Below are 22,836 nucleotides of genomic sequence, written 5' to 3' on the forward strand. Positions count from 1 at the left end.
ATTCAAGCATATTGTGATATATTCCTGTCTCAGTGAGAATGTAAAAGGACATAGGGCACATTCTTCTTCTTTTTTGGAATTTCCACCTAAATCATTCAAACCCATCAACCCACCAAGTTCAGGATGTAGTTGATCAATATATATTGTGAAGAAATAACTGGACAAATCACGAAATTCAGAAAGCGCTTCAAGAGACTGCTTTGGGAGGAACATCTTGTACATTCTCACTCATCTCTGTTAATCTCACTGATTCACATTGGATGGGCTGAGTGGCCTCTTTTGGTGAAGTGTAAGCTGAGCATTAGATTGAGAAGCAGTGTCTGTTTGGAGATACAACCAGCCCTGCTGAATTATTCAGCTTGCCTTGCGTAACTTGCCCTGGGCGTTCTTCAGTGAATGATGCGTCTAATTACTTCTAGTGACAATGTTCATGCATATAATGTCTCTGTGTTCACCATGGTTGTTGTGGTAGTTTTTTGTCTCTCGGCAGTTTGATTAGTATTGGTATTTGTTACATTGTCAATATACAGGTGCTGCATTTATCTTCAAGACACAAACAACACTGAACAATGAAGAGTACTTGGCACACTAGCAACTTTCATTTTGTTTGAGTACTGTCACCTGGATGGTTCCCCCAAAAGATGTCCAGTCATTTCTTGTCATTTCTAAGAAGTAGTTTCTTGCTGTACACATCATTAGTCTGAGATAGTCATTATTCTGCTCAGCATACAAATATTCCTGTTTCTGGGCCGAGAGTGGCATATAAGGAGATCTGCCAGGAAGGGTTTTAGTAGGATTCTTTTTTGTTGGATCACCTGACCAATCCTGGCCCAATTTGTTGGGTGACTATTACTACAGATTTGTGGGATATGGAGGGCTGCTCTGGTTTCCATTTTCCTATGTGTCACCAGTATGTCACAATTCTAACACAATCAGACTCAGTCTGAGTTTTAGGACTGCAGGTGTACCTCTCTGACAGAAGAGGGCATGCATCTCTGTCTGGCTGCGAACAGAACCTTCACATGCACCCTTTAATCCGTCTAATCCAGACCAAAGGCTTAATTTGCCTTACCCCTCTGTGAGGTGCAGCGGCTGTGTACTGTGGTTCACACAGACTCTCCACTTAGTGTCATCGTCCTTCCCTGGTTCTTCACATCGTTTCTGGGCCAGTTTCCATCCCTCCGAGAGATACTGAGCCGGCAGAGGGAGGGTGAGAGAGAGAGAGGGCGGTATTTATAGAAAAATGGGGCCTCACAGTACCTTTTCTGGTGAAAGAATTATTAAGGAACTAAGCCAGCCTGTCCCATTTTTGTGATTAGCAGTCTGCAAACAGGCATGACTGGCCAAACTCACCAGAGATGCTGAGCCTACTAAATGACAAGAATACACTCTTGTTCTCGGGCCACCTTTCTCTCTCCTTCATTTTTTATTTTCCCATTTTGTCGGTGAGATGTTCGTTAAGGCTGAATTTTGTTGAAGTGACACTTGAAGTGCCAGCTCCCTGTGCCTGAATGGGGGTTCAACTCGCATCTGATTTGGTTGTCGTGACATAAGAGGGTGGTCGGGCTCCGGGCTGGACATCACCTCCAAGGCCTTAATCTGACACCAAACAAAACTTTTGACAAAAATGAAGAAGTTTCTTCAAAACCGGAAGGGCAGATCCTCTCTGCGCCAGAGCAAGTCTGGTTCTCGCTATGCTTCCAAAGATTTCTGTAAGTTCATTTGTTTTTTTTTATGCTCCACTTAACCTTTATGCTCTCAGTGAGAGAGAGGCATGAAAATGTGAAAATTGCTTGATTTATACGGTCATCTAGGTCTCTGCAGCGCTGTGTTAGGCTGATAATTATTCTCTTGGTAGAGTGACTGTATCTGTATTCCCTTCAGCTGATGTTGCGACACAGATCCTCTTCTTTTATTCTGTTCGAGTCTACAAGTACTTGGCATCACTTGGAGTGTTAGCAGCAATGGTATTATTTCTGAATGTAACTGAACCAAATGTTATAGTCAATTCCAATTCAGGTCTTTAGCTTGAATTTGACTCCAGTTCAGAATAGGTGGGTTGTTTTTTTTTTGTCTAAGCTCATACATATAGGTTAATACCTTTTAATCCTATTAAAATGTATGACATTTCATAAGCTGAATGATCTCCATATCACTGTGTAGTTTCCAAAACGACATATCATGGCTTGTATGACCTTAAATTGAGGTAACCCTTATACTTTGAAGGAATATAATTCTAATACAATGATTACGTGTTGGTATTTCCCTTTAAAAAAACAAGTGACATGGATGTAGACAAGCTATTTCAAGATTGCGTTTGTGTGTATGTATGTATGTATGTGTGTGTGTGTGTGTGTGTGTGTGTGTGAGTGTGCGTGTGCGTGTGCGTGTGCGTGTGCGTGTGCGTGTGCGTGTGCGTGTGTGTGTGTGTGTGTGTGTGATGATGCAGTCAGTGTGTGTGTTTGACAATGTACATGCCAAATACCCATATGAATAATGCCTGAGTAAAGTGGTTTAATGGGCCTCTGGATGGCAACAAGTGCATTTTGATAGCTTCAAAACTGTACATAATTAGACAACAGGTACAAAAATGTGTCTCTCATTGTGTTTGCTCAAATTCTCCTGTAGACAGCAATAGCTTCAAATGGTTCTGGAGCTCAACTGGCTTTTTATTTATAAAGTAAGGCCTAGGGATTGCATTATTTAATTGAAATGAATGCAAATGATGAAAAATTATTAAGAATTATCTGATGGTGAGACTTCCCACTCTTTGTATTATAAGGTTAGCATTCTAGTGTGAAGTAAAAGCAGTTCATTGCATACTGAGTTCCTTACCTGCCATGAATAAGGTCCAGCTGGAGGGGAAACAGAGACAGCAGGCAATCACAACACTGCAATCCTAGGTTAATATGTTGTATAGTTTATATTTCACACCTCTGTCTTTGTAAGATGCCCTCAAAATGACTTTTAAAAGATGTTGTCACAATAAGATCACATTGCACAAAACAATTTTGACTTTTTTAAATCCAGGGAGATGCATGGTTACTGTCATTATTTAGTGAGAAGTGTCAACCTCACTTGATGCATATCAGACACTTAAAGCTGCCTCTCTTGATTAATAAATCATTAACAATCATGAATAATAATCATAAATAAATCATTTTGAAAAGAGGTGATGGTTTACTTATGTGCATTTTGTCTCTGTGCGAGGTTCTGTGTCCGTGTTTCTTTTTTTTTTTGCTTCAAGTCAATATGCAGTATGATTGTTACATTCCTGATTTTTTGTGTCCATTTTCATAAATATTACTTGTCACTGATTTGTAGGCTGGAACCAAATGTGGCTGGGAAATGTGATGAGTTAATGACAAAACCCTAAAAAGGGAGTTGAATAACCTTCTATTCTAAAGGCCTCTGTGGGTGGATAGGGTTCAGTATGGTTATATTCTGAACTTCACGATGCAATTTCTCTCTGTGTTTGTGAAGTCCTGACAATGCCAGCCTCCAACCAAGGCTGGCCAGAGGACTTTGGGTTTCAACTAGGAGGAAATGGGCCCACCTACATCCTGTCAGTGGAGGAGGGCAGCAGTGCCCATCTCGCCGGACTGCAGCCTGGGGACCAGGTGCTGGAGATTGAAGGGCAGAATGTCTCCACACTCGGCACACAAGCTGTCATTGCCCTGGCCAAGACGCAGAAAAACATCCCACCGAGCATTGGAGTAGTGTCACGCATACAGCAGGTCAGGACCACTAACTTCATCTTTGCCATATTCATATCTCATTCTCTTTGGAATTATGAATCTATTCATTCCTAGCTTCTTTAGGGCCTCAATTTTTAGTGAATCAGTAAATCTTAAACTAGTGTATGTACATTGTATGTCCACTAGTACAATTGAACAGACCAAAACATTGCAGAAATAAGATAATAAGTAATTGAATCTAATAAATAGTAAATAAATCAATACAAACAACAACAACTTTTCATTTTTTCATGTCACAGATGGACATCACTCCAGGCCCCGATGGTCGTTTTGGTTTCACCATTGTGGGAGACTGCCCTCTGCTGGTGGATGACTGCTCGCCCAACTCTCCAGCTGGGCGTGGTGGGCTGCGGGCAGGAGATTATGTCATGGAGGTGAACGGGATCCCTGTGAAGCATCATGAAATGGCAGCGGCTATGATAAAGGCGTCTCAGGGCCGCACGCTGCGTCTGGGCGTGCTCTGCTTGGGCTATCGGCAGAAGGGTGGGAGTGGCAGTATCAAAGAGTCCCTGCAGGGCGGCGATGTTGTACGACAAGACCGTAAACACAAGGCCCTGGAGTTCAACAAGAAGGTGAGCCACTGTTTTTAGGTGGGGACACAGAAGGAGATATGTCAGAACTTCTGTACAAGACTTAAGATGGTCGACATGTAACTAAATCTATCCATGTGTAGCTATATGCTTTAGTTATCAAGTACCAGTAACCGCTAGTGTTAATGATACTTGGCTGTAATTTTCATTTTATTAACATTTATGTCAGAAAGAGGTTATCTCAGAAACAATGAATGCTATGTCCATCCGTCACAGGACGTAGTTTATTGTAGGTCTTGCAGGCTTCCAGGCTAATTGGGTTTGCGTTTGTCGCAGATTGAGGAGGTGCTGGGGGATGATCCTGATGTGAAGGAGAGGCTGTTTGCGGCGCTGAAGCAGTACGCTGCTGAGAGGAAGGTGGAGCACCTGGCAGCTATCCTCCCTGAGATCCTGACTGAGGAGGACCATCACCAGCTCATCCCTAGCATCAGGTACCGGCAAGGCCTATTATTTTCATGACTGTCCCTTCCTTCAGAGCTCCCTGGTCCCTTCAGTGCTCTCCCTGTTTCCTTCACAACTGCCTGTTCTACTTACCACTGTGTGCTCTCTTCAAAACTGTGTGTTGACTTAAGCGCTGCTTGTTCACTTCAGCAATGTCTGTTCCCTTAAGAGCTCTCTCCACAGAGTGCTATCTGTTCACTTCAGCAGTGCCTGTTCCCTTTAAAACTGCTTGTTTTCTTTACCAAATTGTTGTCCAAGTTGTTCCCCCTACATCCCACCTCAGTCCCAGTAATGTAGCAGTTTGCATTACCCTAGAGTATGGCTGGCTATTTGTGGATTTTTATAATTACAGAGGAAGAGGATTGTTGAATATCACATGTGAAGGGCATTTGTTGAATATAAAACTGTAAAATAATTCTATATAATTATGCAATAATTTACACGTTATATAAAAAATACTCCATTATATACATTCCACAAGCTGTGAAGTATATGATAAACTAAAAATAAGAACAGAGGCTTAGTAAGTTGTCTCTTTCATTTTTAAATTTGGACCACTCTTTTGCACATTGTCCCCGCTGCTATGTTAGCTGTGACCAGGAAATTTCTCTTTAATTTGGTCTAGGAATGTGAAACATGTTGTGTTTTTCCAGTTGCTGCAAATACTTCTAGCATTGCACAGAATTACATCTCTTGATGTTCTCCAAAAAATTGTTTCTCCAGTCAGACTAAAATCTAAATAGATATACAAGAGTGTATTTCCAGCATAAAATGGTCTAAAGAAATGGAAAGGTATCTGATCATTTCCAGATAGAGGACAGTTTGTAATCCAGGGTAATGTGAATAGAAATTGCACAGGACTAGACTGGAACAATTTTGGACACTGAGAATGATAAGAATTGTAAGATAATAAGAATTGATTAGATTGTTGCTCTCAGAATGTAAATACTCAAGATTTTTGAAAAATATTATCTTATAGAAAGGCTTATGATAGCATTTACATCTTCACCGACATACATATTTGTGACACGGATACAAGTGTAAACATCTTGAATGTTACTGGACTCTAGAGAGAGAAATGGATGAAGGTGGGCATGATCTGAAAAGTGAGGTGTAGGGAAAGTAAGATTCTACAAATAGTTATTGTAATAGCTATATATGCTGAACTTGGATGTGGATTCGCCTTGTGGTCAGATTTTTGAGCAAAACTAATTAATCGTTATCGAAGAGAAGCAGTAGCCATTGTAGGAGTGTTTATTGGTAATGGACGAAATGCAGGCAATTAACTCAAGCAGATGGTGGACTATTTTTACTGTCAAGAAAATATATGTTTAGTTTGTCTCTTTCCCCTGATACATTTTTAATTAGACTTTCCCTTGCATTTGTGCCACATAATATTACATTTTGACTCCTTATGCACTTACAGCATTCTAAATTGTGAGATTCTATTTTGGGCTGGCTTGGTCTGACTCTGGTTTAGTGTTCATGTTAAAGTGAGATCTGACATTATCTGACTTTATCATTACATATGTCAGGATTAGGCCCTGGGGTGTGACATGGCGTAAAGGACTTGGCAGTTCTGTTTGACTTGACAATGTAATTAATGTAATTAATTGCTTACATCCAATTTAACTGAACATGCTTCATTCTTCAGTAACATGAATAGATTATTTGAGCTTTGGATTTTAGCATTTTATTTTTAATTTATCTGATTATGAAAATATTCTTTACAGCTGTTTTCTATAAGCAAACTCCAACAGTCAAAAGTGGAGGTAAAGACAGCAATGCGCTGCATCTCCCTTTTGTCCATTCTCTACTTCCATTCATCTGCTCCTAAGGCACAGAACCAGATGGTCTTGAGTGAATGGCAGGGCTTAGATAAGACTTACACTTACATTAATGCAGCTTTGGGCTAGCATGAATAGAAAATTTGCATTTGTTCAATGATTCACTCAATCTTCACATACAAGTAAGGAAAGATGGATACATCGACCTCTTGTGATAATTAACACTCTACCCATGTGGGTATGAGAATGAAACAAAGAGGGCAAAAGACTAAACTGTTTCGCAGTCATACAAAAGTTACATATTAGGACAACTGAAAATCCCATTCAATCCTGTTGTAAATTGGTCTAATCCTATTGCAAACTAGCCTGTCCTGTTGGACATTTTGAAGGATTAAAGAGCCCCCACTTAGTGTTAGATCATTACCACCAAATCATAGAATGGGTCTGTTCCATCTGGTGCAGCAGGCAGGCCAGAGGGCTCCCAGCTAATCCAGAAACCTTCCTGTTTGGGAATAAGGTTGGCCTGATAGTCGTGTATGCCTCACAATTTACTGCAGTGTTCCAGTTGACAGGTACATGGGGTTTTATTCCACTAGTCAGAATCCAATTTCATGGACTGGTAATAAAATATGTTTTAAATCAGAACTGTGCACTGCTTTAATTGAATAACAGAAATTGTATTTTTATCAGATCAAGATTTTGACAGAAATATCTGGAAGGAAGTACACTTCCACAAAAACTCTCTAAAAGTTTTCAGTAGTTACATAGTATAATATTATATGATAGGCAATGCAATGATTGTTGCAAATTTTGCAACTTCTTCAAAACAGACTTCAAAAAACAGCAACCATGACATCATCAGTGTTAGGATAATATTTGTCATCACATGCTTCAGCCCAGGAGGAAAAGGATCTGGATATAAGAGAGCAGGAAGAAAAAATATTTTTTATGTAAGAGAGTCCAGTGTGGGTCTTCATTCCTTTCTGATAATGGCAGTTTTCTCTGTCATGTGACCTATTTTTGTCTCCCAGAAATAAATATGAAATCTTCCAATAAGATTTCATTTAGTAATATATACAAAATATATAAAAAAAACATATATATGTTTTTTTTTTTTTTTAAGGTGACTTCATTACAAAGAAATTTTACAGTGTTCTTTTAATAGCAGCCAAAACTTCTTGAAAGCAGTTCAGAACATGAAAGTCTCCCAATAAGACACTTTCATGTATTTTTAAGAACATAATTCATTGAAAGACGTCACAATTGCATGACACCAAGAGAATATTTTATTTGAATATTAAGTTACAAATTGGATGGCGTAATTAGGATTGGGGGTTGGGAATAGCATTGATTTTTCTACCTTCATGAACCATCCACACTAACGAATTAGTCTTTAAAGAAAAAAATATTGCATCTGAATGCATCCTCCAGCCCTTTACTTCATTGGCTGTTACCTCTGTTGACGCCCCTACTGCTCCCTGGTTCAATACAGCTGCCAGCATGAACAAGCTTAATTTCATTCTGTTTTGTCTTTCCTACCCTTGTCCACTGGCATGTGCAACTGACAGGACAATAATCAACCAGTCACCTTGTATATAATATAAGCAGGGAGTGCAGTAGACAAAACGTTAGCATGCCCCTTCCCAGATGGGGGTCCCTTGACACATACTGGGGGGAGACTCACATCAGCAGTCAGGAGAAGGAGAGGAAGGGGTCAGTAGTGCATTCATAGTTCTTTGTCCCCACCTTGCCCTGAGAGGCCAGGAGATCATGACAAGTTGTTGGAAGAAAACAGGGCAGTCGGACTGGATGTGCTGACAGGCAGGATCCCAATCTCAGTGTGTTGCAAGGAAATCCAGCTGGAGAGAGTAGGGAAGTCCAGAGATACTGTACGATCAGTCATGTTGGATTCTGATTGGCAGTTCCAGAAGCCACCAGATAGACTGGAAATATTGATAATGAGAGGTAAGTGGATGAGATCAGAGTACTTTGTGTCAGTCAGTAGGGTGGGCAGAGATTTTGAGCAAATACGTCATGTAAGGGAATGGAAAAAGTACAGTCAATCCCAGTGAAACAACCCTTCTATACCTGTCATCACTTTGGTGAAGTTTAATCACTTAATCTTATTAAACCATATGTCTAGTATTTCTACAAAAATGTAAAATCAGTTAGAAAGTAGATTATATGGTAATTATCAGTATCATGATTTGATTAACCCATGCTATACATAATTATTTACATTATACTTGATCTATTATATGGTAACATACAAATATGAAACTATGTAGCTGTGGTCAGGCTGCATATTTGTGTAAATTTCTGTCATTTTTCATATTACTCTTATTCTCAGAAAGAGCATTACCAAATCCCCCCATACAAGGATTTGCAGTTTTCAGCTCTAATGGATTTTCTCCTTATTATTCAGCTATAAGCCCCAGCAGATTTTAATGTGCGGGATATTTTCCTGTTGCAGTTTATGGCTATTGGACGTACAGCTAGACTATCACAGCTGACATATGCTGGCATCATATGCTTCAGTATACAGTAGGGGCTCAACAGACATTCACACTCACGGGTGTTGACATGCGCTTACAAATGCACAAGCAAATGTTAACAGTCACAGTTTATTTACTTTGCTCTGCATTATGACAGGCTACAAAATGCAATGAACTGCTTTGGGTGAGTAATTTCAATCTGTTGGAACTGGAATGCTGGTGTTTTTCCGCAGTGCTTTCCACACACTGTGAATAGTACAGGAAAGATCTGTGTTTCTGAAAGGGAGTCACTGTAAACATAAAATTACTGGGAAGTCACATGAAGTACATGGATATGCAGCAAGCCAGCGAGCACTGTTCCACTGTTGCTACCTTTCAGGTAATTTATATGCTACAGAAATGTGTGGTCCACAGTCTCAGTGATTTTTAGTTTGAAGGATATGTAAAAAGAAGCTCCCTTTCGATGTCATTGGTTTAGTTATGTATGGATTATAAGGGCATGTATTCTTTTACACTTTTTGAAAACTTTCTTTCAAAAGTGTGCCTGAATGTACAGTGCTTGCCAAAGTGTCCTTGACCATGAGCTTGAATTGATGGCTTGATGATGGTGGATCTTTTGATTTGATTTGAGTTTATTTGATTCATTTATTTCTCCTGCAGCAGACGTTTGGCCTTGAGCAGCTTTGGGTTTGTGTGTTAAACTGAACGTTGACTAAAGTAGGACGGGTGCAAAGTGGGATGCAAGTGGAAAAATAATCTTGATATAGATTTAGAACCTCAAGAGGTATAGTATACTAAAACCCAAGGGACTAGATTGAATTAAAAACCAGAATTTTAAATAATATTCACGGATAAAATACTTTCTTATGTTTACAGCTAGTCATCGTCTGACAGGTACATTGTGCTATGTCTTTCATTTTTACGAGGACAAATTAACTGACCTCCTTTTGTATGTGCAAAGAAGTAGGATGTATTTTGCATGCATGATTCAACTCTGACTAAGCTGTCACTGGTAAAAATCTACAATACTTGATTACATTGCATTCTCAAGAGAGTCAGCCTTCTCTCTTACATCTTAAGCAATCAGTGCTGTTAAGATTAAAGTATCACCATTTAAATATGTAATAACTAACTTCCTGTGAATGTGAAAAGCTTAGTTTAATGATTCTTATATTTTCTGAAGCCAGTTGTTGAATATTCATGATATAATGTCAATTCGTCAGCCTTGACTGGTCACTTAAATCTTGATCAACAAATATACTGTGTCTGTGTCCTTCTCTTTAGTTGGTAAAAATCTGAATTTCGACATGGATTTTGCTTTCATTTTATAGGTACGATGGTGACCTTCCACTTTTTTTTTGACGATTGTACTGTAACCCATAAAATTGTTGAACACCTTTGACTGAAACATACAGTTGGTCTGATGAAATTAGTTCCCCTCAGAGAGTGTAACGGTGTGCCAATGAGCTGCAACTGAGCATACAGATGGTGGGCCCTCTCTCTCTCTCGGGCTGAGATTCCTGTGCTATAAAAGAACCAGGCACATGTCAGTCACTTTCTGCATCATTAGTAATGGTGAATCACACTTACTAACTTGTCTTCACAATTCAGAAGGGACCCATGTGCTCCTTTTTTCCCTGTTCTCTCTGCCACTGATTCTCTCAGCACCTCTGAGCCATGACAGCTAATTTACTGGCAGCTGAAAACGGGGTGATACCCTGGACTCCGGCATAGCCTGGGGATTTGTGGGAGAGGTTGCACGAGGGCATACAGGAGGGGGTAAAGAAGAGGAAGACAAAGAAACCACAGGAATTAAAAGGGCCGTATCTAAGGTGGGAAAAAATGTTTTGGATCAAAGTTAGCTTACTATGTAATCTTTTTCAAAGCACCGTGGGAAGAATTTACATCTCCATACCTCGCACACCTTTCCTACATCCTTGAAGACTGAAGACCTTTGACTTATTTGGCTTATTTAACAACTTTATGAAGACAGACAGTCGTGCATGCAAATAAATCACTGGGTTGTACCGGATGTACTACAGAACACCAGAAGACTGATGGGACGGGACAGAAGCTTCTCGCGACACTTTCGGTATGGTGCTCTCTCTGAGGCCTCCGTTTTTAAGATAGAGGATGTATCCCATGTTTATACATTTCCATATAGTTGAGCTTTGAGTGAAATGTTGTCTGGATTTTATTGAGGATTATCTGGTCCTGCTCTTGGCTGCTATTGGTGGCAACAATTTTAAAATGGTTAATAAGGCGCAGATAATAGTAAGTAATATTATAGACATACCTGGGGTAGATAACATCATTTTTAGATTACTTTTCTTCTATACTTCATATTTAGATTATTTTATGACAGTTTACACTTAATGCAAAAAAGAAAAAGTGTGTTTTGAAAGTGAGAATAGGAATAGGTACATCTGATATGTGAAATGTGGTTTGTTAAATCTGTAAGAAAAAAAAAACATTTTCTTGCCCATATTCATTTAAGGTTTATTGTTATCTGAGCAAAGATGTTTGATGCATTCACATTTTAGTGCAGTGTCTATAGATGAATTGTGACAAATTGTAGAAGTTAGAATCATACTTACAAGAATGGCTTATTCTTTGTAAAGGCATACACCAAATGCCAACAAGTTTAAAATAGTTCATTTTCCCCTCAGATGGCTTTGAGTGGCTATTAATATCAGAATATAAACAATATGATAACTGGACTGGTTACTATAGAAATGTTTTTCTTACCAGAATGCAATGGCAACCAATGTAATTATTTTACTGTCAGCACTACCAGAGCAGGATCTTGTACCAACCCCGAATCCCTTGCATTTGTGGTTGTAATTTCCAGATGATAGATTATATTCTTCATTTGCTGGATTAGGTGTGGGTTATTTCTGTGGTTTCCAGCATGCTTAGTATTTCCAGACAATCTGTCTGTGTGCAATAAACTGGAATGACACAAAGATTAACACTCCACTGTTCAGTTTTTTATTATTATTTTAAAGAATAATCTTGATAGGCAATTGTGAGGATCTTGCAAAAACACTTCCAAACACTTTTAGCGTAACAATTTTATCTGTTGAACATGGAATGCAGTTTACTGTACATTGAATTGCACTGGATCTGGCTGAAATTAGACTACAACATCTTTGGCTGCCTGGGAGGTCTCTGAAAGAGAAGTGACTGCATGCCATGCTGTTTGACAAGGCTGCTTTTGTCTGTTGAAAGACAACAATAAGGGAGAAATTCCTCTTTTTGGGGTTGCATATTGCAGACATTGTGGCAATACTGTGCATGTGCAAAAGCTTAAGACTTTGTCTTATTCCCGCTTACTGGCAGGCTTAATGTTTTCCCTGTCCCAGTGAGGAAATTGGCAGTTGAAGCATGTACTGTTTTTTGCAGCACTGACCCTTGCCTATCTGCACTGCTATTATTCATACATACGCATAAGCTTGTCCTTACTTTTAAAATGCCTTTAAGTGACAGCTACAAGTGACACTAATTAACATTTTTATGCACTCATGATTTTGCAACCTAAATTCTGATACAACTTAATGTTCATTTAATTCCACCTCATTATCGCAATAATAGCAAACCTGATTGGCTGACCTCTGTTCTTTATAGGATAATCACCTTTAATAATCACCTTTCTTGTTCAAACTCTACCTTTGTCCCCATATTGTATCCCTATTTGTTATTAATTTTATGTTGGGTCTAGGTCAGTTTTGAGCTGTGTCTTTTTATTGTCTAATTGTCTAAGTCCTGCACATCTTTATTGTTTTAATTAGGTTTGCTACATAACATAAATCCAGCCTTAGTGTGCTTCTTAACATGTGTTTCAGCTGCCATTCATCCCTTTGAGAAGTGTGTCCTTGATATGCCTTCCCTCTTCCTTGGTTAATTTTAGAGTCTTGCTGAACTCCTTCTAAATGAGGTGACCTCAGAACTTAAATGAGTTTTAAACACACAGATAAATTAAGATGCCATTTCCCTGCTTAAAAACGGATCTAACTTTTTACTGAGATTTAAGACAACGACATGCAGCATTTTGTTTTCTCAATGGATGACTGAGGGATGAGCAGGAATGGCTAGAATTCAATGGTTGTCCCTTGATTGATTCCAATAAAATATCTGTCACATATGTGCATTAGGCTTACTAAAATGCAGATGTAAAACATATGAAAAATGTAATGACATACAGTATGAGAGTTGAACTGTTCATTGGAACAGATTTAGGTAGCTGCTTACTAAACACATCACTACAATCAAGCATTAAACTGAATCAAAAGACTGTCTTTGTCTTGCAGCATTATACGTTAAAGAAGTGTTAAGAGCAGCAATACATTCTTGTCACCACAACACACATGAATGGACTAAAGCAAAGGTTCAGCTAAATATTCAGGAACAGTGAGAGAAGCTTGCACTTTTTATTTTTTATATTTCTGAACTGTAAGAAAAGCAGTAAAAAATGTTTTACTCTGTACTAGTTGGCAGTTTTGGTTCCATTCAGGTTTCCCCCGTTTCTTTAATCTGTCATTTTCAGAACTGCCTCTAGTTTCCCAGATCTAACACACAGCTGCTTTGTTCAGAATCCTGTTACCTCAGGGAGGGTACTGTAACAGCTCTATATACTACAATGAACTATATGAATATGTTAGATACATGGCATCAGCTGAATAACATGAATCTGCCTCCCACTATTTGAATTTATCCTCTTAGTTTCCATGGAAACTGCAGCAGTCAGAGCTCGCTTTTGAAACCTGTGTTTCGCTTGTTATGTGGCGTCTTACTTCTGTCCTGACATGTGTGAATCCAGCTTGTGCGTCAACATCAGGTTTAATTCACATCAGCTGAACACAATGCTGTTTTGTTACAGTAAGGGCAAAACTTAACACGAGTTCATGGACGTTAACATGGATGAGAACTGTTGTCCCAGAGCTGTCTGTGAATCTCTGCATGATCCAAGTAAAAGACTGTGATGCCTGTGTAGATGTCCCTCAGTGCATAAGGATTATGCATTGTGCATAAGGAATGATTATATAAGCTGAAACATCCCTTTCTTCAGACCCTGCAATGTTAGGAAAATGAATTTTCTATGTACTTACATTATTTCTGGAATAGTAATGTTAGCTACTCCTGGTAGAGATTGACATATCAGGTTCAGAAACCATTCGAGAAGGTTCAGAAGAAGTTGAAAGGCTGCATAGATCAAAGCATCTTTAGAAGGGTTTCAGAGCAACTGTCTCCTTGTGGCTTTTTAAGTACACCCAAGTAATGTAAAAGCCTCATAGAAAGATTTCACTTTCAAGGTGTTACAACTGTTACTTTACAGATTACACACTCGTATTCCCCTTCAGTGTAACAAGAGTCTCCTCAGTCCCTTGAGTTTAGGTACAGTATGGAAGATGCTAGTGGCCTCTCTGCCAAATTGATTTGTATTTCTCTGCAATTTCTATACTTAGTGTGAAAGTTTCTGTAGTGTGTCATCACCTGCCTATGTAGCTGTGATGTCCAGGGCCATTGGAAAATGGCCCTAGAAACATGCAGCTCAGCAATACCACTGTGGTCACCTAATCTTTGAGATTCGTACCTGCTGTTCCTCATTAATGAGAGCTGTTCTGCTTTTCCTTCAGTACAACCCTGGGGAACACATATCATGCTATGCTGTGTAAAGCCGAGTACACAAATGCAGAATTCACAACAAAAAAAGCTATACTTAGTGTGAAAGCATCTGTAGTGTATCATCACCTGCCTATGTAGCTGTGATGTCCAAGCCATACAAGCTTGCAGTTTGACAACAGAGATCAAATGAAAATACACATTCCCAGCACAGCTTAATAAGCTTCTCATCTTCCAAATCTGTTTAGTATGTTTTTTTCTACCTTGAGTTTCATTTTTTTCTATTGAGACTTTATGCTTTCATGGCTGTTTTGATGTTTGCTTGTTGCTGTGGTTATAAATGTGGCAGAGTCAGCTACTGAAGTATTAAATTGAGTTTGTTTTGTTGAATAAATGCTTCAATGATTTTGTGTGGATTCACTGAACTTGAAATAATCTGGATATCTCACCATATTCACTGAGACCATTTTATCAACCCATCGATATAGTATGGCTCGACAAACGTAAATTCATCTTCATGTAAATCCTCCCATAAGCCCCACAATAAAAATTTTCAAGTTATCAAAAGTTTACATTAGATCATTACTTTGTTGTCACATACATGCAGCATCATGTACATCTTTTTATTTTTGCTGAAAATGGTCATCATTACTTCATGTCAGAGAAGTGCCTAAATAACCAAGTGCCTGTAGTTTTTTTCTTGAACATTTTTTTTTTATAAATAAAATGAATTAATGTGTAAAATTTGCATTGCATAAGAACATACAGAATGGAATACTTATGTAGGTGGGGGTATGGGTGAACTATGAAGGTCAGTGAATCTGTACAGAATATGCCCACTTTACATACAAAAATAAAACACTTCTTTTTTCCATTGATTATATGCAGTCCTTATAATCCTGATTCATGAACCACAAGCTAAGTGTGAGTCTGGACAAACAGTGTGTGCCTTACCAAGAACTGAATTGCAGTTTGAGGCTGCTTAAAAATTTAACTGTCATAGCCTGTGTGGACGTCATTGACCAGTACAAGATCTAGGTATAACTTTAAGCTGATTTACAGTCTGAGCATGCACATGCTAAATTCCAACAATAATTAGACCAATCTCCTTGCAGATTTGTAAAGGTTATTATCAGGACTAAAATCATACGGTGTGTTCTCGGCTTTAGCCTCTTAAAAGAGGCCATTAGTGTTTTTGAGCATATATATGCATTTAAAGGAGATACATGTAAAGTCCTGACTTCATCCGAGTTTCTCAACTGAATCCTCTACCACAGTTACAACCGGTGAATCACACTTAAATTGAGGTGGAAATATAATCTGTGTATATTATAGCATTGTGTAAAGAACCCTGCGCAGATTCTGTCCAACCTTTTGCTCAGGATTATTTTATTTTGCACATACTACGAGAAAAATAACAAGTGAAGTCTGTGATGGAGGTATATTGTGTCAACGTCAGCCCGAAAAATACTTTGTGAACTGAATCAAGGTCTAGGTCAATTAAAGTGACTTTTTAATTTATTGTACCAAATATCTTTGGTGATGTCAATGGACCTTCAGGTAAACTGAGTTCCATCAGTTCTCATCACAAAACCACAAATTAAGTTATGTTTTGGCTTCACTGGGTATGAAATCATACTGCCATTTTCATGTCATTCTTTGAATGGTTGTCCTGGTTACTGTGTTTTTTTCCAAACAAATGTTTTTTCTGCAAGCACAAAATTCATAGCATCATTTCAGAACATTGTATCTCCTTACTGCAGGAGTGCTGTACCATGAATGGTTTGATCTCCTTGTACCCTGCTTTATTTTGGTCCAGTCATGACACTCATTTAAAAATAGAAACTTCTGTACGCATCTGGCCTGAGTGTCCCACGCAAGGAATCAGCTCAGCTGCTGCCTGAGAGGGGGCTGTATCATACTGAACACCTGCGCACACATACACATACACACATATACATTTGTGCGCACGCCACACACACACACACACACACACACACACACACACACACACACACACACCTACACACAAAATCATACCCATACACACACACACAAACTGGACCTGTTGCACAGTCTTGCTGCAAAGCCTCTGGCAATTGGTGTTTCCAAAATTTGTCAAAGTTTAAGTAGTATCATGACAAGTTTCTTGAAGGCTTTTGTGCTCAGTTTCCTGTTGCTAGAGTAATTGTTTGTGTTTCTGCTGTCAACATCCTTCAAAGCCACGCATTATGCAGTCACATACTATAGAGGGCTTTCCTTTCCTGTTTCTATACTGTAGCTATGCAAATAATTACAGTCCCTTAGGACTACTGCAGCCCTGGTTTGTAACTGTTAGCATGGAACGTACAATCATAGAACAATGATGAGCAATTCAGAGAGGTCAAGAGCAGGATGTTGCAATAACAAGATATTAGTGTCAGAGAATGATTCTTTTCACACCACAAAGCACAGGATCCTTTCTATTCAATCATATAAAGTAATTGATACCATGGCAGAATATGCACAGAGAGAGAAAGACAGCAAGAGGAAGAGACAGAGCATATAAATATCTGAAAATCTGTAATGTATTGCAACATACTGTGCATGGAATCATTCAAGTGATCATACCCAACTGGGAAAATGTGAAAAGACAGCTAGAATACCCATGTGTCCAAAGTACCCTAAAAAAATATGTTAACCTTCTTTTACAAAATCAACAGTGCTATCTATCTATGAATACAATGGTTTTGTTTTAAGCTGCAGTTGCACTGCAGAAAAGCAGGTTTCAGGAGGGAGACCCCTCTCTAACAGCAAGTTATTGAAGCCTGTATGCTTGAAACCTTCTTTTCCAATGGCCCTAGAAACAAGCAGCTCAGCAATACCACTGTGGTCACCTAATCTTTGAGATTCGTACCTGCTGTTCCTCATTAATGAGCTACAGAGCTGTTCTGCTTTTCCTTCAGTACAATGCTGGGGAACACATATGATGCTCTGCTGTGTAAAGCTGAGTATGCAACAACAGAATTCACAACAAAATACACCATGCCAACACAGCACAAAACTTCTGTTAAGAGGTTGCCACTCTGTGGCGGAAAGGTGGGCTGCCTGCCTACAGACTCGATGTTTCGATATAGCGGGCGATTGGAATGAGCTCATTTACTGCAGAGAGAGAGAAAGAGAGAGAGAGACAGAGAGAGAGAGAGAGAGAGAGGGGGAGAGAGAGAGGGAGAGAGAGCGGCTGAATCTCCAGAGGTGGTCGTGTAACGCTCCCTCCCACACCTGCACTGTAGCCGCACTCTGGAATTCACACCCAGAGCTGCTGCTGGGAGAGCATGAGGAAGAGACAAGCGTACCACAGGGCTCCATACACTGAGGAGGGGAATGCCAGCATCCTCAGAGATCTCTCTCAATCCTTCCTCCATCTCTACATCAGCTTTTCCTCCAGGATTACAGAGCTCGGCTGAAAATAGATAAAAGCCCTTTGCTGATGTTTTTCAACGGGCTACACTCCGCTCTTTTGGACAGAATTTGATTGGTTGTCGTTTTCTTATCAGCAGAAACAAAACGGAACATGCCCTTTTTTTAATGAAGTAAACTGATTTAAGTTATATCTGGATATATTCATTTAGTGTGGCTGCTATACAGACAGTTACAGTCCTGTCATCATCTTGCTGTTGTTGTTTCTTCCTTTTTTGCTTTCCAAGCAGTTGGAATTGGGATTCTTCTGTGCAATCAGACTAATTCACTCTCACATCATTCAGCTTCCAGCCCTACTTGGCTCTGCCTGGATGCAAAGTGTGACCTACCCAACAATGAGTTTCCAAAGACAGCTGCTGGAGGCCATCTGCTAGTCCACAGTCCCTTGGCTGTGCCAAAGTGGGTTTCCTCCCTCACTCTGATGTCCTTCTCGCTGTGTCATGTTTGCCAGGATCTTCATTCCCAAGAAGCACCGGCAGCGCTTCGACGAGGTGGTCTCGCAGAGTCTGATCACCCGGGTCTGCCGGGGGAAGGGCCTCAGCGACTCGGGTCAGAACCGTCTGCGTCGTAGCCGCAGTGAAGACCACCCGGAGCGACTGCTGGTGTCCACGCGGGCCAGCTCCGTGCCCCGGGCCGGCGGGGAGGACGGCGAGGCCCCGACCCGAAGCCTGAGGAAGACCACCTCAGTGTCCGCTGGGCAATCTGCCGCTGGAGCCAACCGCAGGTCAGTGCTTCTCACCCTCCTCCTTTTGCCCCCATCCCAAAGTGGATTTCAATTAGCAGGAATTAGGTATTAAGTCTGTTACACTTCTGTTTCATCTAAAGACCTTGAAGTCATACAAATGATCTTTTATATAGCATCACTTATGTACAAAGCTTGCTTCATACTCAAATGGAAGGAATACCACCCTCCATATGTTTTAGGCAAACTTAGTAAAAATAAAATGAAAATAGTGTTCTTCTAGGCGGATATTTATTCACTGCTCCAGCATGTTTGCCTTTGTTCACTGTAAATGTTTTTTGTAGAAACAAACAGAATACAAGAAACAGGCGGTACTATATAAGAAGCGAGTGGGAGTTGTATTTTGCCTATTTTAGCATTACATTCAAAACAGGATGTTCTTTCGATGGAAGAGAAGCATCACAGTTCTATTCACACGGGTGATAATTCTGGATTTCCTCAGTGATCGGGAGATGTACTTGTGGGTGGTATATGCTGAATAATATAGCAGCATGAATTATAATGATTTGACACAATGCTATCTGGATATGACAGAGGAATCACTAAGATGACAGGAGAAACATACATTGCAAAACACGCAGAGGAGAAAACCTATGCTGTGTTAGGTATTCAAATTGAACAAGAACAAGAACAAGAAGGGAAAAACCTTACACTGTTTGAATCACCATGCCCAGACTTCATCCCCATCACCTCTCTTCAGTAATTTGATAACAGTATGATTACTGGATTTGATTTTTTTTAAACATCACCCAGTTAAGGACTCCATTCCATGTTCTGTGAGTAGCTTCCCCCCAGCCCAGATCTCCTAACTGGAATGCTTTATGAGAAGTGCGATCTGCTTAACAGATAATAAACTATAAAAACTGTTCATGGGACTGAAAAGATTACCACTGTAGTGTCCATCTCACAATATGGAGCATGTGAAGAATATGAAGCAACTTTAGAGATGCAGGATTATGCGCATGTTTCATGAAGCTAGGCTACGGTAAAGTATGGTGCAGTGATGTAGACAATAAATAGGGGCAATCTCTAGGTAAATAAAAATGTTATAAATATAAGATATAAAAGATAGATATTAAATATATAAAAGATAAAATATATTTTATAAAATATAAGATATTTTGGTGAATATTTTGAGGAAAGACCCTCACATTTTGCATGTAGACAATAAGTGATCACTAAACAGTGATCTCCTCTATGCCAAATAAACACCAGTGCATTAAATCTTTATGCAACTTGAGTTTAGCGACATGATTAACTGAAAAAATTTTGACCATGTTATGAACATCCTCACAATTTTTTCACATTTCTTTCCTTTGGAATTTACATTTTTCAAGGTACCCTGGCTGAAAACCCCTCTGTGCTCCCCAGTGTACACCAGCACACCTATATGACTACTCATGGTGTGAGGCAGTAGATTTCCAAAGACATAACTAATACATCAGGCAGGTAGCAGCAGGCACAGCAGATTTTCAGACGAGCTGATTTACTCAAAATACTGCCTTCACCCAAAGTCTCCTGAGGAAGTAAGAGGAGACAGCACTCCCCAAAAAACACACACCACATGCGGTATACATTCTATATTCGACGTCTTGAACAGTCATGCTGACATGTCTTAGCTTTAAGTTTTATTTTTAGACACACAAACATTTAGAAACGTTAAGGCATTTTTCGAGTTCTCATTCTCTCTTCTCGCTATGTAATTTTCGCATTGCACACACAACCAACAAAATCTCCTAGACAGAGAAGTTGTGAAATGGCCTGATGAGGTATCAGGGCACACAGGCTGTGTAAGGCCCCTGCAGGATGAGTTCCCATTAGAGAAGCAGTCATGTCAGGGGTGCGCTTCCATTAACAATAGCCTGAGGGAGCGCTAGGGGAGACAACTACCTCACCTACCGACAGAAACACAGTTTACCAATGAGATCTCAGTGTTACATCCATCCATATTATTCAACAGAGATTGCCCTGTTGAGCATGCTTCCCTTATTTACAAACACAATATAGGAGCCACAATTGGCAGTTCCCCAAATGAAGATGCTTCACAGTAAAGGAGCCATATGAAGAGAGGATTTATAAGCTTGCTTATCATTTGCTTACATAACATCTCCATGCGTTGCCCCTGAGGAGTTTCCACAGCAACCACGCAATCTACACGTTACTTTAATGTTGCGGATGCTGGGTATTCGCAGTTGGGGGACAGAATAGAAGCGTGATGCTGCGTTGTTAAGAAGCACCTGCAGCAGTCCTCCAAGGCCTATTTGTATTTGTTTTAATTTCCCCTCACTGTTTAATTTATATTATTCAGCAGGAGCAAGAGTGTGCAACAGATTAGCACATGTAAAGTAGATATCTACGGAAAACCGCATTATTATAGCCCTTAACCAGTGGAATGCCTTTAATCTGCTTTGATGGAACCTATTTCGAGTGTATTACTTAGTAAAGGGTTTTCCCCTCCTGATGAGTGTTGTGGGTAATTGTGACAAGTGCACGCTTCAAAGTAAAAAACTAAGTCAAGGTGCGTCATCGTGAAAACATGAACACAGAGAAGCAGAGATTCACATTATGGGCTCGGTGGAATTCTTCATATCGTAAAGGTTGGTGCTGCAGCTCATGATGAGTCTGTGAGGCTTCACCAAACCTGTAATAGGTATAAATCGTTCAGAGGCCGATTCAGATTTACGAGCACTGAGCAGTTCTCTGGCCATACCATAACATATATTTCAGTTTTTAATATTGAGACAGAACTGACGCATACGGGCATCTCCTTTGATTGGAGGGATAATGTGACACGCTGTTAATAAATTCGTTTCATCCTGTAAAACCGCAGACTTCTGACAGCCTGGTGGCCGCATTGTCATGGAGTGCCATTACAGCCGCTTGTGTTCATTGCAGAACCATGCCATAAGACACTTAAGTTTTACATATTACTAGCTTTCTCAACTGTACAGTAGGCACTTACATGTTTCGTCTCGCTAAAAAGTATTTTACCAGGTCAGACTCTGCATTGTTTAGGGTACTTTTTTTATTCACCCAACCATGACCTCAAGGACTGAGTGAAAGTTGACTTAACTTTCGTCCAGAGTGTACGTATTGTTGGCTCTTGGTGAATTGATGTTCTCGCAAGCTAACTAATAAACTGTTACACAAAGAACTTCAGTCTGGAGCGTGGTCGAAGATGAGGTAGAAACAGGTTTTATTGATGGTCTTCAATACAGCAAGACTTCATACATGAAGGTCGGCTTCAGGTACTACACGCACTAAGTCTCACTTAGAGTCTTAAGCCTTGCACACTCGTCCTCACGCTCAGTCTGTCTCTAGTGCGGCTAGGTAATTCTCGCACCCACACCTAGATATATGTACACGACTCTGGTCCGTGCCACGTTGTTGTTGCGTTGCTTCTGTACTAAACAAAGAACAAAGAACATCTTATACCATCCCTGAGCTGTCCAGAGTGGTTAATTATAACTGTCCTTGCATCGCCTAGAGTCTGGCGCCTAATTGGAAAAACATTGCTTCTGAAGGTATCTCTAGATTGATAAGGAGTACACTCTGACCCAACTCCTCTTTGTCACAGACACTGACAAGGGAGGCAGAGTGGGAGAAAGTTCAGCCGGGTAGAGAACCCCTATATCACCTAAGAACAAAACCTTTATTATAAAAGAAGCTTCTAGGAACTGAGGTACCTTGGTTGTGCTGATCATCCCAAATGGTTAAACATGTCATGACTAACCTAATACTAAACTACAGCTACATGAGTGATTTCTACAGCTATATGAGTGCTCGAAATCATAGGCCTCACCGTTGGGACGGCCTTGTGCCACGTACACACTTTCAGTGTGCCTTGTGTGCATGATTAGTTCAACATAGCAGCATCTCTTGGAAAGTAGGCCACAGGTCACAACTCCGTGAGCGGCCTAAAAACTACACAGTCACATTATA

General features: G+C 39.9%; 1 protein-coding gene across 1 annotated transcript in view; it reads left to right on the plus strand.

Annotated features, from left to right (window-relative positions):
* The first annotated feature begins 1,412 nt into the window (after nucleotides 1-1,412).
* Nucleotides 1,413-22,836, plus strand: part of grid2ipb (glutamate receptor, ionotropic, delta 2 (Grid2) interacting protein, b) — a 40,776-nt gene continuing 19,352 nt past the window's right edge. The window contains exons 1-5 of the mRNA XM_036551708.1: nucleotides 1,413-1,712; nucleotides 3,484-3,737; nucleotides 3,998-4,330; nucleotides 4,625-4,779; nucleotides 18,604-18,876. Coding sequence (XP_036407601.1) covers nucleotides 1,628-1,712; nucleotides 3,484-3,737; nucleotides 3,998-4,330; nucleotides 4,625-4,779; nucleotides 18,604-18,876 — 1,100 coding nt within the window. The 5' untranslated portion in view covers nucleotides 1,413-1,627. The remainder of the gene's footprint in view (nucleotides 1,713-3,483; nucleotides 3,738-3,997; nucleotides 4,331-4,624; nucleotides 4,780-18,603; nucleotides 18,877-22,836) is intronic.

Source organism: Megalops cyprinoides, chromosome 1, assembly GCF_013368585.1.
Source record: "Megalops cyprinoides isolate fMegCyp1 chromosome 1, fMegCyp1.pri, whole genome shotgun sequence".
Taxonomy (NCBI): domain Eukaryota; kingdom Metazoa; phylum Chordata; class Actinopteri; order Elopiformes; family Megalopidae; genus Megalops; species Megalops cyprinoides.